Here is a 17,434-nt window from a genome sequence, read left to right on the forward strand (position 1 = left end):
TTTTTTTATTGTTCATTTGCTTGTTTTTGTAGGCTGCTCCAAACTTAGTCAATAACGTAAATTGGCCACCATAAAGAGTTTCAAAGCTAACGTTTCGAGTTCTGACAAAGGACCAGGGCTCAAAACGTAAGCTTTGAATCTCTTTAAGGTGGCCTATCAACTAAGTTGATAATACTTAACTACCATATTATACCATAATTTTGTTAAGCACCATGAGGAAATATTTACTCTGAAGTTGTCAAACAGAGAAAATTCCCTCAATTCAAAGACTGGTGCACTTTTGGTAACCTCTCCTTACAGTGCTCATCGCACTTTGTTTTTTCCTTTTTTTTTTTTGGAGGGAGGGGGGATCTATATTCTGCACAGCCAGTCAACTATAATAACAAATATAATGAGAAAGGTTAGAATTAATGTATTTATGTTTTTTTGCACCTTTCAAGCCCAAAGATCTTTGCCAGCAGTTTTCCCAAAATCGTTTAAACTTTTGGCAAGCATAGCTTGAAGAGTTCTTGTTTTACGATATCTTAACATTTACATTGCCAATCATCATTGCCTTGAATTCTTCAACGTTTGTTTGGTTATTGCCATCATTGATGCAGAGACCCGTGGTTAGCCCTGTGGGAGCCCTGTGGTGGGTTCCCTGTGGTAGTAATCCATGGTCAACAGGGCACCCATGATCAACTTAACAAGCCGTCTATAAACTCTCTCCACTATTTCTATGCAGTTCTCTTCACATTGACCACAACTGGTTAGGAAAGCTCATTTTAATATTTTCCAGTGAGAAGGGTCAAATAAATACCTCATCCAGGCTTTCCTGGTTTTCTAAATTTAGCTTGTACAAATATCCTTGGTACATCAACTCCTTCCTTTTTATTAACAGTCCTCCTGTGAGCATAATCATTGACTAATGTTTCAAATCCAGCTTGATGGAAGAGTGTTTCAACAAGATCTGTAAGAGCAAAACAAGAAAAAGCACTGTAACAAGGGAAGAAAAATTTTCAATAATTGGCATCAAGTTGTCTTTTTTTTTTTACAATGGGAGAAAAAGGAGAAACAAAGTTACCAACCATAGATGTTCTACCAAGCCCCTTCCTAATGACCCCCTTATCTAAGGGTTCACTCTCTACCAATCCCTCCATCAATATTATGCCTGCTCTTTATCAAGGCCCTTCTCTAATAACCCCACCACTCTAGGACTTCAAGTTTCTAGTAGGCCTTCCTCCCTTGTATAAGCATCCTCTCTATTAAGTCCTGTTCTATATTAAGCCTCCTATCTGATAAGCCCCCCATTCCATTAAGTCCCCCTCTCTATTAAGCCTCCTTCCTGTAAGAGTCCCCATCTCAAATAACCCCCTCTTTGTTGAGCCCTGTTCTATATCAAGTCTCCTATCTAATAAATCTCCCTCTCCATTAAGCCATCCTCTGTTACACGTCCTTCCCCTAAGAGTCCCATCTCTGTTCTATATTAAGCCCCCTATCTAAAGCCCCCCCTCCTTTAAGCCCCACCCTCTATGAAGCCTTCCTCCCTTAAGAGTCCCCACCTTAACAAGCCCCCCTCTCTATTGAGCCCTACAATCAATCAAGACCCCTATTAAATAAAGTCCTCCTCTCTATAAAGCATCTTTGTCTAAAACATCTCCCTCTCTGATAAACCCCCCTCCCCAATAAGCCCCTATTGCCATTGTGCCTCTCTTCCTTAAGTTGCCAACAAGTTATTGTAAAGTAAACACAAGCAAAAACATATATTTTTTTAGAAATAAAAGTAAGAGGGACAAACAAAGAAGATGTGAATTTATGAAAAGGACAAAGATGGAAAGAGGACTTCAGCTTACCTTTTGAAAAATAGTAAGCTCTAGTGCCATCTTGTCTGACATAAAAGTTATCTGAGAGTTTGTTTGCAGGACTAAATCTTAACATAGCATGGTCATACAACCCATAATCGCGAAAGAACAGCAATCCACCTGGTTTGAGAACCTTATTTGGATGAAAATAAAATAAAAAATATTAGTAAAAATGAATCGTTTACTGTGTCAAAGTTTACTGTGTCTTTTCCTAACCAAACTGTGACAGGATACCTTAACAAGATCAAGACAAGTATTTAAGTGTTTTGTCTTACTTAACACTCTAACTTGCAGAATTGATTAACATGGAACTTCTCCCTATAATATCCATACATTATTCAGCAAACAGGTGATGAGAATACTCAAACTCATCAGATACAAGATATTACTTTGATTGACCACCAAATTCTCATAACCAATTTACAAGGAGATGTGTAGCAGCTAGAGGGGAGAATTAACAATCAGATCTTGGGAGTTAAGTAACTGACACCTCAGAAACAAGTAAGACAGTAAAAATACCAGCCATCTGTGCCTCAAGAGAATGCTCATACAACCCAGAAAAAACCAGTCTAAAGCCATATTAATTATCCGTTTACTTTGTGGGTGAACTTTGAGAATAATGTTTGAGGAAAAAAAAAATGCAATCACTTCAGTTTACTGTTTTACCTGTATTACATTTTGAAGAACAGTCAACATCTTATCTGGATGGACAGCAGACAGGACAAACACCAAAGTTGCAATGTCCACACTACATTTTGGCACATGTGACTCTAAAGCATCCACTGTTAGGTCACAATGGAAGGCATTTACTTTTTCTTCACCAAAAGCAGGATGTTCCTAGACAAAAAAAAACAAACAAAAATTGTAAACCCTTTAACTCCCCTGAGTGACTAAGACAGAATTTCTCCTTATAATATCAAGCAGACAAGTGATAAGAATAAAGAAAATTATTAATTTAAGAATTATTAGTTGATCTAATACCAAATTCTCTAGACTAACATCAGAAAAACTATATGACAGACAGCAAGGAGAATCACTTATGAGATCTTGGGAGGGATGAAAGGGGTCACCTAATCTGTCAATCAGTATTATTTTTCAGAGCAATCTGTCAAGGCAGCTTTATTTTGGTTGAATCTGAATTACCAATCTTTTCAAGCTATAATTATACTGCACAAGTAAATATATGATCATAATTATGACACAAGAACAATACACTTTTCTCTCCTCTATTAATAAAGTGTAAACCATATGAATAAAATTAAATACTTAGTGTTTAAGATTCTAAGGAGTACCCTAACCATTCCCTACATACAATTCAGTGTTAACAACTGAATTGAAAATGCAAATTAGCGACCATAAAAAGTTTAAAGGCTGACATTTTGAGCATCAGCCTATTTTCAAAACAATAGACAAAGGGCTGACCCTCTAAACTCTTTACAGTGGCTAATTTACGTTTTCAACCCAGTTGTTAACACCAAATTACCTGTTATACTCTCCCACTGATGCAGCATCACAGTTTTTTCAGAAACTTATCCCCTTTATCCATTCCCCACATGGTCTCCAAATTTGCTAAAAAGTTCTTACCTTCACAAAATCAATGGCTCTTTTTGAAAAATCGCATGCATGAATGAAGAGATTTGGGATTTCCTCAAGTAACGGATAGAAGAGATTTCCAACACCACATCCAGCCTCCAATAAAACTTTGCTTGTAACAAAATCTGACTTGATTTCAATAAAGAAAATTTACATTTAGATTTGGAGAGCAATCACAGCTTCTGATGCATCAAGAATTGACTTTTTGTAACCAATCTCACACAGTTTCAAACTTACATGTCTTGACCAAAATTAATCACATCATTTCAACTCTGCCTGTGCCAGGCTGAAGTCAAAGGAAAGGAGAAGAGGAGTACAAGTGGATGATGGAGAGCTGTCTAAGTTATTTTGTAGGATTCATAGGAAAAGAGGGTCATTACCCTCCTTAGTTCTCCCATGTTTTTTCTTTCTCATTTGTCCCCAGATTTCTTGTGTTATTTGAAAACAACCAAGCACATTCCTCTTCTAATGGAATTAAATTATTCTCTCCCTGTGGACACAAGTTTTAACTGAATGATGAAAGTTATCTAATATAGCATTTAGATTTCCCAAAAAACACTTTGTTATTGGTCAAAAAAATTTATCCACCCTCTTGCAAAATCAAAACCAGTCATGTTTGGTAAATTGACCAATTCTGCATTTTGGTTGTTTTTAATCTGAGTTCTTATTGGCTCCTTATGGAATTTTCCTCTACTCTGATTTGCTGTTGTGATTACTTTGGTTCCACTTGTACAACACTCAGTCAAAGTCCTCTTCATTCCACCATAAATAGATTTGACCCTTTCCTAATTCTGTAATTTAGCACAACACACTTACCTCGCCATTTCTACTTTCACATAACAGCTCTTTGAATTCTGCAGTAGTCCAGTGTCTATCTTTGAAAAAGTTTGTAGCGTTTCTTTTATAAAATAAATCCCAATTTTTTTGGGCTTCTTTTTCTAGCTTATTCTGTTTGAATTTTGAAACAATCTTGCTATCATCTTCAAGTTTTATCTTCTCTTCTTCTGTGAGAGCACGTACATCACCTTCGTCCGCCATCACTTATGATAACAACCGCTGACTACTATAAATATTTCCCGTGGGTCTTTGCTAATCGGAAGTTAGTGTCCCATAATACACTGCGGCACTTGACATCTTTTAGTCGCACAAGGGAAAGTAAAAAATGTCGGAGGAAAATAAGGTAATGTGGTTGAACGAGAATTCTTTCTACATTCAATAAGTTATTTAAATCTCAAAGAATTAATGTACAATTTCCTTTCTCTTAGGAGGTAAAACCTGAATCAGAACACATTAACCTGAAAGTTATGGGTCAGGTAAGCTGCCATTGATCTTATCGTTCTCGTGCTTAGCGTTGAATCGAGGTGCTAGTTTGTACCCTCAGAAGAAAATGCCGTCGAAAACCTCCACAAGGAAGATTATTTTTGTCATATTATTGGTAATTCGGCATAGATTTGGGTTCAATTATCGCGGTGATGATCGCCGATTTAAAGTACAGCGTCGAACTAAGATCAAATAACATAAGTGAGAACAAGGAATTTGAAATCTGCTATTCTACTTCCTACACTACGGCCGTCCCACTTTCGAAATCCTCCCCATTTTACCAAAGAAATAGTGCGTTTGTTAGTATTCAGAACCATAATGATTTGGCTTCCCGAAACGATGTCTATGTCCTGTGCTGTTTTGTTAACCACTTTGATTTGTGTATATTGTGATCTGTGGCGGGAAACGCAACACACGTGCTTGTGTCGATTTGTAAAAAGGCCACCCTTTGACGTTCCTGTCGTTAAAAATCTTTTGCTGATTGAGCTTCTCTTCTTGCTACACAGGACAACACAGAAGTACATTTTAAGATCAAGAAAACCACTCAATTAAAAAAACTCAAGCAAGCATACTGCGATCGCCAGGTTTGACAGTTTCGAATCATACACGTTCTTTGATAATATTCTAGTAGTTACATTCTCTACACTGTTCTCCTCACATTTGCTATGTTACTGACAAGGAGAGTTTGTTTGACAATCAGGAGCCTCTCAAATTGGTGATTGTTTCCTTTATTTTCACAACCTTTGCATTTGATTCGAGGGTGGTACTATATGGAGAAATTAGAGGCTAGTCACTCCTAGGAATGAAAGAGTTAATACATGTTATTGTTTGAAAATACAAAAACACAGATTTCTCAAATTTAAAAGTATAACTAATTACCATGAGAACCACTGGTCAGATTTCTAAAGTTTTCTAAATATTTCTGCAAGCAAGCGTTCAATCTTGCTTAGTTTGTGTTGTGCTGATGATTTCATTGTCTTTTATGTTTAGGGTGTCCCCCTAAATTCACTTCGGTTTCTTTTCGATGGTCAAAGAATAAATGATGATCAAACTCCTAAAGATGTAAGTATTGGACAGAACTTGAAAAATGGTCACAGTTGTTGCTGAAGCTCATTTTCATGATAAAAAGATAATCAGTTGAGTGAGGCATGGCCAAAGTTTGGCGACATGGTTTTATTTTTGGTGTTGTCACAGGCAACCTTCCTTGTTTCCAAAGGTAACTGAATCTCAAGAGCCTTGAGATTCAGAGATCAGTCAGCTATCAAACATGAATGCTTGCCAAAAGAGGTTAAAGCACATGTTACCATTGGAAACATAGTCAGTTGTCCATGACAACAACACCATTTTAACACCAAAATGTGGTTGCTAAACTTCTGTTGCACCTTATGATAGTATTTTGAAGAATCGGGTGCCAGGAGGCAACTATTATTGATTTGAGTTCCAAAAGTTCTGTCTCAATTTGCCTGGCAAAGCCAAATAATTTTTGTTTGTTTATACTGGCTATCATGTACATCACATACTTAGAAGTTTTAATAAATTTAATAACATTTCAATTAGAGGTAATGGACCCACTTTTAATAGAGAAGCTTTTGACTGAGGAAATTGTAGAATTTTTTGTCATATCAGGGCTCGAAATTGTGACCGATACAATGTGACTAAACCTTTTAACTTGGCAACTAAAAATTTGAGTTTAGTCACTTTGGCAACTATGTTCCTCTGATAAATAAAATGTTAAAGGTGAGAAACAATTTCCTTAGTCTCATTTCTGCTTTTCTGCAAAAGGAAATGCAAATTTAGTCTGTTTACCTTTAAGTTAAAACTTGAAATTGCTCTAAGATCGCGACTTCTGAGGCAACATTACAGTGGCTTCTACATAGTGATCGCCGGCACAATATTTTGTTGAGAGGCTACCGAATTTAAAAGCCAAAAGTCATGAATTATTTATCACAAGAGAAAAATACACTGAACGATTTTTGTAATTTGCTGCAGGCTAGAAATTACCAGGAAGCAAGGTCGTTGTTAGTATGCAAACAAGAAGCGTTTCAAAGCCTTTCAAAAACATTTGTTCGGGGCATGAATCTCATGCAGCAGCTACCGGAGGATGTCTTTGAAACATGTTTAGTTCCAGAAGCCAAACGACTATGTCAATTAAATGGGGATCTAATCTGAGTTTCTGTTCTTTTACTATCTGGCAACTGCATTTTTGTATTTGGCAACCATTTTTTCTTTGATAGTTGCCAAAAGGCGACTTGGAATTTTTTTTAATTTTGAGCCCTGCATATATCTTTGCTATATTATTGGTTCTCTCCAATTTGTGTTGATTCTCAAGGCATTTTAATAGCATATGATGTACTCCAATTTTTTCTCATTTTTTTTTTTTTTTTTACATTGACACAACTTATCACTCTTTTCAAAAATGAAGGAAATTTTATGGTGGTTGCTGAAAATAACAACTAGTAGGTCATTGGTCAGCACTAGCACCCAATTATATTTTAGCTCAGAGAGGCCCATGTGTTTGCCTCTGAATATTTATTGATGAACATTGTTCTATCACTTAAAACTGTGCTATTAACTTAAGATTTTGGTTTACTTTGCAATTAAGACATTTCCATTGTATTGTTATTGCTACATAAATTATTTGTAGAGAAGGTTCAGTGGGTGTGGTGTGAAACCAAACCTGTCCTTTTTCCCAAAAAATCACATGACTTTCATTCAGAACTCTTGTGTTAAACATGTGATGTCTTTGCCCTTCACAGTGATTGTTTTCTTTTTTTGCAGCTCGAAATGGAAGATGATGATGTTATCGAAGTGTACCAGGAACAGACGGGAGGGCAATGAATTTTACCCCATACTTGACATCCACATAAGTTTGTTTTGTTCTCTTGTAGCTCAAATGGTATCATATTACAACTTTTGTTCAGTAGCAACAACATAGTTCATTCTGGATAAGCAAAAGGTTGCTTTTATGAATAAGACTTGGTGCAAAACCAGGATTTTATATTTGTCTCCGCTTATATGCATAGAGCAATTGTTAATCTATGATAAGTTTCATTTCTTCCTGTGAATAGTTTAAGAATTTCTTTGTTTCATTCCATTTAGTTAGATTTGACCTCTTTTATAATTTGTCAGTTAAGTGTGCAGTGCTTGTTTATAAATTCAACAGTTCAGTTCATTAAAGATGTACTTTCAATTATGTTTTGCTCTTTCTTGGTAACATAGTCCAAGTATAGGAATCACATGAGCACAGGTGACATGATTTGACCCTTTAAACACCAAGAGTGATGTTCATCTAGTTTATCTTTACAATAATCAAAGATTCAACATTACCCCTCCTGCCACCCACAGGCATTTGATTGTTATCTGTGCCAAGGGGGTGGGGAATTTGAACCAGAACTGTCAAGACTTTCCAGCAGAATAAACATGCTTTATCTGTTAATACAGAGGTGTATTAAAGTAAAAAGTTCAACTTTGTGAGCAGATAGCTCAGAAAAATGGGGATACAAGAATATCACAAGTGCTGATCTTGCCTTTTACAAAATCAATTGTACATACATGCAAAATCAACTTTTTCCTCTTACATTTCACCTACTAGTCTAACAAAGTATCTTTGGGGTATAGCAGGTAATTTAGTGTTAACAACTGGGTTGAAAACGTAAATTAGCCAATCGCTCTGACGAAGGGCTAACGCTCGAAACGTCAGCTTTTTTACCCTTTATGGTGGCTAATTTACGTTTTCAACCCAGTTGTTAACACTAAATTACCTGCTATACTCTCCCACCGACGCAGCACCACAGTTTCTTTAGAAACTTACCCCTTTATCTTTGGGGTAGATGCGCTGTTTGCCGTAGTGAAATTTATACTCCCTCCTCTTTAATTTTATTCTTTATAATTGGAGCCTTTCCCTAGAAAAGGATCTGAATTTCCAACTCTTTTTGGGTGAGCAGCTCTCTTTCTCTCCTTCCTCAGCTACATTTAAAGATACTACATTACTGTTTTCCTTTTTGCTTTTTGCTTTATTTCTGTAATCAAATCAGATGTTTTTAACAATGAAATATTTCAGTTTCACTTTGAGTAGGTTTCTACATGTTATACTTTTATGCTGTTTGAAAGTTGTGAAAATTGGACAAAATAGACTTCAATCTCTTTAAGCCTGTATAATATCTTAACTGTGTTAATACCTGCTTATTTCAATCCACCTTAAACTAAACAAAATATTTTTAGGAGTAAGTCGATTTCTATAAAATGACAGGAGTTTTTCTGGTTTTAAGTGACTATCCAAAGTAATTTTTTATACAACAAACTCAACTTACAAGGATTAAAGTCAGATGAAGAAGCTGTGTGAACAAACTTTTTTTTACAGGAATATACAGAAACTGACATTGGAAAAATGAATGCAAAAACAAATTGTAAAAACTACATTTTAACCACAAGGGTAAAAACAAAAAAAGGAAAGAGAAACAGTTGTCTGTAAGACTCAAATGTCCAATTAAAAAGGCCACTAGCAAAAGAATCTTGTAACCTTTTGGGATTTCTAACCATTGTAGGTAGATTATCCTACCTACTAATATACTTCAACTTTAACCTGAACATTTCCAAAGTACACAACACTTGGGAAAATTGCTGAAAGCAAAGTATAGATTCAATACTTCATAGATCCTTTGAGATTGTTGGCTTAAACTCTGTTTATAAAAATTAAAATACTACAACGTTTTGTGCTTAGTATTCATTAGTAATATTATCTCTAGCGAAAAACTGAAAAGAAAAAGGTAAAATCATTTCTTCGTGAGTTGTTCAACCAAGATTTCACCATCAAATTCAACATCTGTAAGATCAAAAGAAAAACTTTGAATTAATAACAAAGAAGTCATATTGGAGAATGCTAATTTATTTTCTTTGATACTTAATACTACATGCAAACAGTTTTACCCTTCTTGTTTGTGAAAACACATGCTACAAAAACCCAAGATTTGATACAAGGATTGAAAAAAATGCGATTAACCAATCAACTAAATTTTCTTTTCTCAAAAACCTTTCATATAATAAGCTGAATTATTTTGATTGGTTATAAATTGACAGTGACAGTGGGTGCAAAAGAGTTTTCACAGCTATTGTTAAACATGACAATTGTCCTCATTGTTCATTCCTAATCTAAAAAAACTAGCTTTTGACACCTCTAACTATTGCTGTAACTAAATATTCCTCACCTCTTTCAATATCCCTTCCGTCGACCACGAAGTTTCCCTCGACTTCTCCCTGGTCTAACTTTGCCTTTCCTTTCAAGGAGTTCTCTCTTATCAAGACTAAACCATGGGATCTCAAATTCTCTGTGGGTAAAAATTCATTTATCCTATCAATCTAGAAATTTTCATGATACTTTACATCACTACTCATCATTAATATATCTCTCTGTTGGTATGTGTGCTATGATTGGTCAATTTAGCTGGCTATCTTTCACTGTACAGCCTACTAAATTCAAAAGTTTGTTTGAAATTGAAATCTTCCCCTCTATTTGAACACAGAGATATAATAAATATCTTATTAACCTTATCTCTTGGTCTGTACTGTAAGTTATGGAACCTCATTTTTCTTTTCCGCTTGGTCCGTAAATTACAGTATAGACCATGAATACAAGTGTCTATCCTCACTGTGTACTGCACATCTGTTGTTGTTGGGGGGGGGAGGGGGGGAAATATTCCAGTCCATTCTTTGTGAAAAAAAAATTAAAGTCTGTAACCCTGCCTAGTATTACACAGGTCACCTACCTTTCTTGAAATAAGGGAACAGGAAACCCAAAGGCTACTACAGGAACTGTGTCAGAAACTTCAACTGCCATCACTAGAGGTTGGAGAATAAAACTATTATTCTTAACTCTTGAACTCCTAAGAGTGACAGGTGTCTAATTTCTCCTTACAATATCACCCCTGCATCAAACATTAAGGTGATGAAAATAAAGGAAATGATGCCCAACTAAAGAAGCTCTTGACTTAAAAAAAAATTCTCTATGCCAACACCTTATGAAATGTATAGAGAACAGTAGGGAGAATATGAATATTCATGTTAGGATGCAAGGGGTTAATCTGAGGCTCTTTTTTTTTTCAATTTGCAAGCCCATATGAAAATTTTCACATCAATAAAATCTTGCTCATAAAAAAACCAAGCAGGTAAACATCAATTATCATTACATATCAATAAAATTTTCTACAAAGATGGTAGTGCAGTGATTGTTTTTATTTGTAAAATGTTACAACAAAAAAACCAAATTCTGGTATCTGTTGTCTCATACCATCTTCGGGAGGTGGAAGGAATGATTCAATATTTTTGCAGTCCTCATCTTTACATCCAGATCTTTTCCCTTTCAGTCGTGCTTCTTCTCTGTCTCTACTTTTCTTTTCAAGATTTTGATGCGCTTGCATTGCACGCATGTGTTGAATATCCCATCTAAAATCATAAAAGAAAAATAGAATTTAAATCTTTAAAATCAATCATTATTTTCACTATTGTCAAGTGTTCTGATTATGAAAAAATTGAAATATTAAGCTCTCTGCTCTGATGATTGAATTCGACACTGCCAAGTACAGTTTTCTTTGCCTGATCAAATTACAAACAATCCTCATTCTTACCAGATCTTATTTCATTCAATTCCTTCTTCCCTAACAACTTTTTTTTTTTTAAAAAGAGAAAGTAAGGACCATTCAAAATGCATTTTTCCCTCACCTTTTTCTTCTCCTCTCCTCAACTTCATGTTTCATATGCCTTTTTGCAAATACATCATCGTCAATACTCTACAAAGAAAAATATGGAAATAATTGACTAAGGTTAACTAAAGAGACCTTACCAAGATAATGCTTGTACTGAAAACAGGGAGAAAAACCTCTAGGAGTAAAACGAAACTGAACTGTAAACTTGAACTTCCTTAACCCTTAATACCCTAACATCAGCATCCTTATTCTCTTCACTCTTTTCCGTACCTTTCTTCTGGTACTGACGAGGAGAATTTGCTTAATGATCAGAGCTTTTTAGGTTGGCAATCACTTCCTTTTTTCTTAGGATCTTAATGAATGACTCAGCAATATTATTGTAAGGAGAAATATAGTGCTGATCACTCTTGGGTCTAAAGGGTTAAAAGTCCCCATCTGGCAGCCTTACATTAAAAAAATGGTCCACAGAAATATTAATATGACATACTATACTGCTGCTAGCAGTACAGCGCTAGTTGGCAATCATTTCTGGAGTAACATCAAAGGGCTTAACAACCAGACCCCAAGATGAAGAAGAGGCAAAAAGTTAAAAAAAATTTTGATTGACAAATTCTCTCTCAGTAAGAATAAATTAATTTTCTCTAGTAGCTTAAGTAATTGTAAAAGGCACAGGGAGCATGGGAACATCTTTGACTTTGGATTAAATTACATATGTAATGAATACCTCATTGTTCTCTGATGATGATGATGATCCTGCTAATTTTGATGATTTTGAATTCCCTGTTCTGACTGCTGCTATTTCATTTACTTGCCAAGTAGGAACTGAAAATAAAAAAATAGATTTGTCACCAGAGGGTGTATCTAATATATTATAATCACCTAAGCCTTGTATTAAAAAGTATTTCTAAAAAATGGCCATTCAACATCATGTAAGAAAATGGCAAGAACTTATAGAAACCATAAGTGACAAAACTGTCATCAACTTTATTTTAACACTTAATTCATTGAGGAGGTAAGGTTAACCCTTTAACTCTCATGAGTGACCAAGACAGAGTTTCTCCTTACAATATCAATACAATATCATGCAGACAAGTAATGGGAATAAAGAAAATTATTAATTAGGGAATTAAAGAAAAATATCAAGTAAGGGATTATAAGTTGATCCAATACCAAATTCTCCAAACTAACATTACAAGAACTGTAAGGCAGATAGTAAGGAGAATTACTAATGAGATATTAAGAGTTAAAAGGTTAAGTGAGGTTTTTTTGGACAATTGACTGAGCAGAGTAAAGCAAAACAATTGCAGTCTTAGATCAATTTTAACACTCTTGTCTCTTCATTACAGGAAATGAAGTCAGAGCCCTGAGAAAAAAAGGGCCCTTTTTCTTTTTCCTGCTCTGCAGGAGTTTTCAAATTACAAAGTGCTGTGTACAGACTCAATTGGAATTTCCTGTGGGACACACTGTGCTCAAACTGGACTGTAATCTAATTTTGAAAAAACTTTCCATTCTGGGTGAAAAAACAAATTGTTATATTTTACCCTGTACATGGCTTTGAATTCTATCAGAGGCTGAACTCTCAACAGCTTTATATGGAAGATCCGGTGAGTTACCATGCAGGTAAAGTTTTTCAGTTCTCATGTGTGTATCATAGCTTACATCTTCGCACATATGCGAAGTCATGGTAACTGGTGCAGTTGCTGGGACTCGTTTGGCCCGCATCATTTGTTCCACTGACAAACGACGGCTACAAGACACATCAAAACAAAAACCACTTCAAAAAAATGTTTGAGATTAAATTTTTTTCTTTACCAGTATGTTCATGCAGACTTGACTAAACCCTTGACTGGTAACAATTGAAGGAGTACATAGAAATCAGCCTTACCCCTTTGTGACTTTTCATAGACCACTAGATTCTTCCTTCAACTTGTTTTGTATTCACATGTAAAACATAAGGAGAATTTGAAGTTGCATTGAGAGGCACTAAGGACTTTACTATGGCACTCCTTCACATGATCTGATTCCATCTTCCATCCGGTGAGCTTACTTTTTCACTACTGATCTTTTATTCCTCAACTAACAAGAACACTATACACAATTCATTTTTGCATGACATTACCATTTAGGTGTCACTGGCTTTGCATCCTTTTCTTCCTGTATTTCTTCATAACCCTCATTAACATCTCTTCTCTTCTTTACTGCCATTCTTCTCTCCAACCGATGCATACGAGACTCCAGCTATAATGTAGAACATAAACCATAAATGTTATGATCAAACTACAAAAATAAAGTAATTAATGGTAATCAGTCTCAATTACAGAATAGCATTTGATTGTATTCTGATTACCAGGTAACAGTAGTCCTATGAATGACTGCTCTCAGTAGTGGCAGGGCGTGAAATTGCACCTAACACAGGCGCCAATGTGACCAAATCCTGAAATTAGTCACCAAATTGGCGACTAGAATGTTTCATCATAACCTTACCTAGAGAAATAGTGAATTAAAAAGAATTTGCAAAGACAAATCCTCATTAAGTTTGTTTCCAAAACGTAGCAGATGCATCTGGATCAATAACTAGATGCCAGCTTGGATTTAGGTGAGCTTAAACATTGCATATCATCCATCCTAGTGTCCCCTTTGTAGCACGTTAAAGACCTTTTCCCTAACTTAATTTCTAGAACGGTGACAGCTCCACTCTGATTATGACCTCCACTAAGGTTGTTGAAACATCAGTCCATACCACCACCAAAATTCATTCCCCAGACTACCCTCACTCAGATGACAGACTAAAAGATCAAAAACTCATTGACTTAATAAAAAAATCAGCTACCTCCCTCATATGAGCATTCATATAGATCAGTTGGCACCTTAATTCTGTGATTTGATTAATTGACAACAGGAGTTTGTCATCTAATTCTGTCTGAAATCATAATTTTGATTATCAACTTAGACTCTTGCTTTGGGGTTGTCTCATATTGTTCATTTCTCATATGGTAAAAAACCAAATTGGAAACCACTCAGTCTTTTTCATAAAAAAGGTTGTGGTTATTCATTGTGGTGAATAACAATAAAAGCTAAGTTTTCCATTTGTCTCACGATGTAGTATTTTTTTTTCCAACAGCTCTGATAGGCGCATTTCTGAGCCCACTCAGTCTTTTTAATGTTATACCATATAAAGAGAATAAGATATGGCCAATTTTGTTGCATTTTAAAAAAGTTTTGGCAAGATTTCTCCACAGTCCACACTTCATTATGCATATAGTTCTTGGAGAAAGAAAACAATGACAAAAAACATAAAGATAGTTCATTTGGGCATTTAGGGTTACACAGAAATCTTTCCCAAGTCTTACCCTTCAACCCATAAGAGTGACAAGCATCGAATTTCTCACGACAATATTACCCCTGAATCACACATTAAGATCTTGACAATAAAGGAAATGATCACCATATTAAGAAGCTCTTGATTGTAAATCAAATTCTTCTTGCAAGCTCCTTAGGAATGTATGTAGAACAGTATGGAGAAATTTCACACTAACAGGGCATGAAATTAATTTTTTTTTTTCGGATAGCCACTTGGCTCCTAAATTCTTCAAAGTGGTAGCCAAGTGGAAAAAAGTTGGTCACCATTTTCAAAGACAAACAAAACCTTTTTTTAAGCTGTCGCGTTCTAGATAGACCCTCCAAAATTAAATTTGGGAAAAGATCTTTAACGTGCTACAAAGTGGACACTAGGATGGACGATATACAACGTTAAAGCTCACCTAAATCCAAGATGGCGTCTAGTTATCGATCGAGATGCATGTGTTGCGTTTTGGAAACAAACTTAACGAGGAAGTTCGCCGCGGATTTATCTTTGCAAATCTTTTTAATTCACTATATCTCTTGGTAAGGTTATGATGAAACATTCTAGTCGCCAATTTGGTGACTAATTTCCAGGATTTGGTCGCCAAAGTGAAAAATTTAGTCGCATTGGTGCCTGTATTAGGCGCAATTTCACGCCCTGCACTAATGTTAAGGTCCAAAGAGTTGAGTTAGGCACTTGAAATATTTTGGTACTCTGGCTGAATCATGACTCAAGCATGAAAGCAAATTCATGAACATCAAAGAGCAAAAATATTTACCAATTAGAATAATAATCATATTTATCAAAATCATACTCTTGGGTTCTAGTTTACTTCAAAGCTTTGATACATGAATGAAGTTGTCAAAATTGTCACTTCTCCAAAAATTATTTGTATGTTGGTGTTTCCTCGTTCAATTTTTTTTGCCTGCTATTGCTCGCTAACCCACTAATTCGCTCATCCCAACCACCTGCCTGCCTAAAAAAGGCTTATTTTCAGCTAAAGATAAATCGCAAAACTCAATCAAAACAAACATTACACAACATGAATTCACTCTCAGATGTCATTGGTAATTCTCCTTACTGTTCGCCATACCATTCTTAAAATTTTAGTACAGAGAATTTTTTTATTGGACGAACCAATCACCTTATTCTCATCACTTATTGGGTTGATATCACGGTATTGATATTGCAAGAGGGACACGAAATTTACGCGAACCTTATTAATTTGAAACACATTTACTTAACAGGGCAAATTCAGAGTGATAATTGTACGTATGGTCTAAGACTAAGGCTTCTGAGAGAGCCTTTCTACCCGAAAACATGAAAAAGAAAGGAATTGTTCACACGAAAAATTAAATTCAAGAAATCTGCCATGTGGCATCTCTCGAGCGCAACAAATTAATTATTCCACGTGACCTGTTATGAGCGCCATGTTTGAATCTGCCGCTGACCTCTCCAAAAATAAAATTTATGCGATTCTGTGTTTTATGTATGCAGAAATTTAAGACAGTAAAACATTATGAAAACAGAACACAAATGTGCTTATACCTGTTCCTTGTCTTCTTTTAGTTTATTAATCTCTCGATCCTTCATCTGCAATTGTTCCTGTTGTTGTTGAATGAGCTCCAAATGCAGTAATAAAAGTTGCCGTAACTGAGTTAATTCACCGACAACGTCCATCTTATGGTTGCTACCGTCACAAGCGATTTCTGGCTCCGACGGCTTAACTAACGGCACATCAGTGCTGGGTTGTAGTTGCTCTTTCTGTGTATCACTGCTACTGCTGCCATTTTTCAGAGCCATCGAAGATTTCGATCGCAAAACGCGGGTAACCTGCCGTTCCGATCGCGAGCTAGCAGAACCCGTCGCCAATTTGTTTCCCACAAAGGGCGCATCGGTTTTCGTTTGGTTTTGATCCATGTTTCCAGTGCAGGGTAAGTCTGTGGTCATAACCATTTGGCAGACTTTGGTCCACGTTCTCTCGAACACGGCCCTAAAACTGTTTCGTTTCATTCGGGTCAAAAACAGCCATTACGGCACTTTGGCGGTCCATGTGACAAAAACATGGCGAACAACACGAATACGAGGCAGCCGATGCTCTCGAGAGTCGCAGATGTCGTTTCCGGTATGAAGTCTGAAAAATGTCCTATTTTCCAAGACTATTCAAAATTAAGCATACAATTATTTGGAAAAACAATACAAGTTGTTTAGAAACCTACACTGTCCTAACACATTTCGAATTCAACAAGCTGACGAAAACTGTTTGCGACAAAATGACGCTATTTCCGGTAGTGATGGCATGGAACGGCGTGACAGGTTACCTAGCTGGGAGAGGTGCGTGCTTGTGTATTTCCGGTTAAAACTAGACCGCGTACTTTTCACTTAAAAAAGCCCTCTTTGTTGAAATAAGGGAGCAAACCTTAGCTAACGCAAAATAAGCCGATATCTGCAATGTTCTTAGATTCTTAAATTTTTTATCATTCTTTTCAAAGGAACAACATTTTTAAGTTTGCAAAACATGTTTCGACATTACATATGTCATCTTCTATAGTAAATTATTTCATCGTTTTTAATTATGGAGGAAGGTATGGGGGAAGGTTTCCCTTTTATGGCATTCCATGTAAGGAGAAAGAAAACTA

The 17,434-nt window shown here is 35.8% G+C and overlaps 3 protein-coding genes across 3 annotated transcripts; 1 reads left to right on the forward strand and 2 right to left on the reverse strand.

Annotated features, from left to right (window-relative positions):
• Positions 1-800: 800 nt before the first annotated feature.
• On the reverse strand, positions 801-4,472 carry LOC131776253 (tRNA N(3)-methylcytidine methyltransferase METTL6). The gene is made up of 5 exons (XM_059092422.2): positions 4,251-4,472; positions 3,426-3,563; positions 2,508-2,678; positions 1,833-1,974; positions 801-949 (listed from the first exon to the last, which is right to left on the reverse strand). The coding sequence occupies exons 1-5, from the start codon at positions 4,470-4,472 to the stop codon at positions 801-803; spliced, it is 822 nt and encodes a 273-aa protein (XP_058948405.2).
• A 78-nt stretch (positions 4,473-4,550) lies between these two features.
• On the forward strand, positions 4,551-7,944 carry LOC131776254 (small ubiquitin-related modifier 1-like). Its single transcript, XM_059092423.2, has 5 exons — positions 4,551-4,614; positions 4,700-4,747; positions 5,261-5,338; positions 5,745-5,816; positions 7,533-7,944. The coding sequence occupies exons 1-5, from the start codon at positions 4,597-4,599 to the stop codon at positions 7,590-7,592; spliced, it is 276 nt and encodes a 91-aa protein (XP_058948406.1). The 5' UTR covers positions 4,551-4,596; the 3' UTR covers positions 7,593-7,944.
• Positions 7,945-8,415: 471 nt separating this feature from the next.
• On the reverse strand, positions 8,416-17,012 carry LOC131776252 (male-specific lethal 1-like 1). The gene is made up of 9 exons (XM_059092421.2): positions 16,344-17,012; positions 13,572-13,690; positions 12,994-13,199; positions 12,177-12,274; positions 11,469-11,536; positions 11,038-11,192; positions 10,517-10,589; positions 9,959-10,078; positions 8,416-9,576 (listed from the first exon to the last, which is right to left on the reverse strand). The coding sequence occupies exons 1-8, from the start codon at positions 16,806-16,808 to the stop codon at positions 9,964-9,966; spliced, it is 1,299 nt and encodes a 432-aa protein (XP_058948404.2). The 5' UTR covers positions 16,809-17,012; the 3' UTR covers positions 8,416-9,576; positions 9,959-9,963.
• Positions 17,013-17,434: the final 422 nt, after the last annotated feature.

The sequence above is a fragment of the Pocillopora verrucosa genome, chromosome 10 (assembly GCF_036669915.1).
Source record: "Pocillopora verrucosa isolate sample1 chromosome 10, ASM3666991v2, whole genome shotgun sequence".
NCBI lineage: Eukaryota > Metazoa > Cnidaria > Anthozoa > Scleractinia > Pocilloporidae > Pocillopora > Pocillopora verrucosa.

Coding starts and splice junctions, on each gene's coding strand:
- LOC131776253 (XM_059092422.2), bottom strand. CDS start 4,472: ATGGCGGACGAAGGTGATGTACGTGCTCTCACAGAAGAAGAGAAGATA. Junction 3,564..4,250: donor GTGAAAGTAGAAATGGCGAG/GTAAGTGTGTTG, acceptor ATTGAAATCAAG/TCAGATTTTGTTACAAGCAA. Junction 1,975..2,507: donor TTCTTCAAAATGTAATACAG/GTAAAACAGTAA, acceptor CATCCAAATAAG/GTTCTCAAACCAGGTGGATT.
- LOC131776254 (XM_059092423.2), top strand. Junction 5,339..5,744: donor AAGCATACTGCGATCGCCAG/GTTTGACAGTTT, acceptor TTTTATGTTTAG/GGTGTCCCCCTAAATTCACT. Junction 5,817..7,532: donor ATGATCAAACTCCTAAAGAT/GTAAGTATTGGA, acceptor CTTTTTTTGCAG/CTCGAAATGGAAGATGATGA.
- LOC131776252 (XM_059092421.2), bottom strand. CDS start 16,808: ATGAAACGAAACAGTTTTAGGGCCGTGTTCGAGAGAACGTGGACCAAA. Junction 12,275..12,993: donor AATTCAAAGCCATGTACAGG/GTAAAATATAAC, acceptor TTTTATTTTCAG/TTCCTACTTGGCAAGTAAAT. Junction 10,590..11,037: donor CCTTCCACCTCCCGAAGATG/GTATGAGACAAC, acceptor TCCAACCTCTAG/TGATGGCAGTTGAAGTTTCT.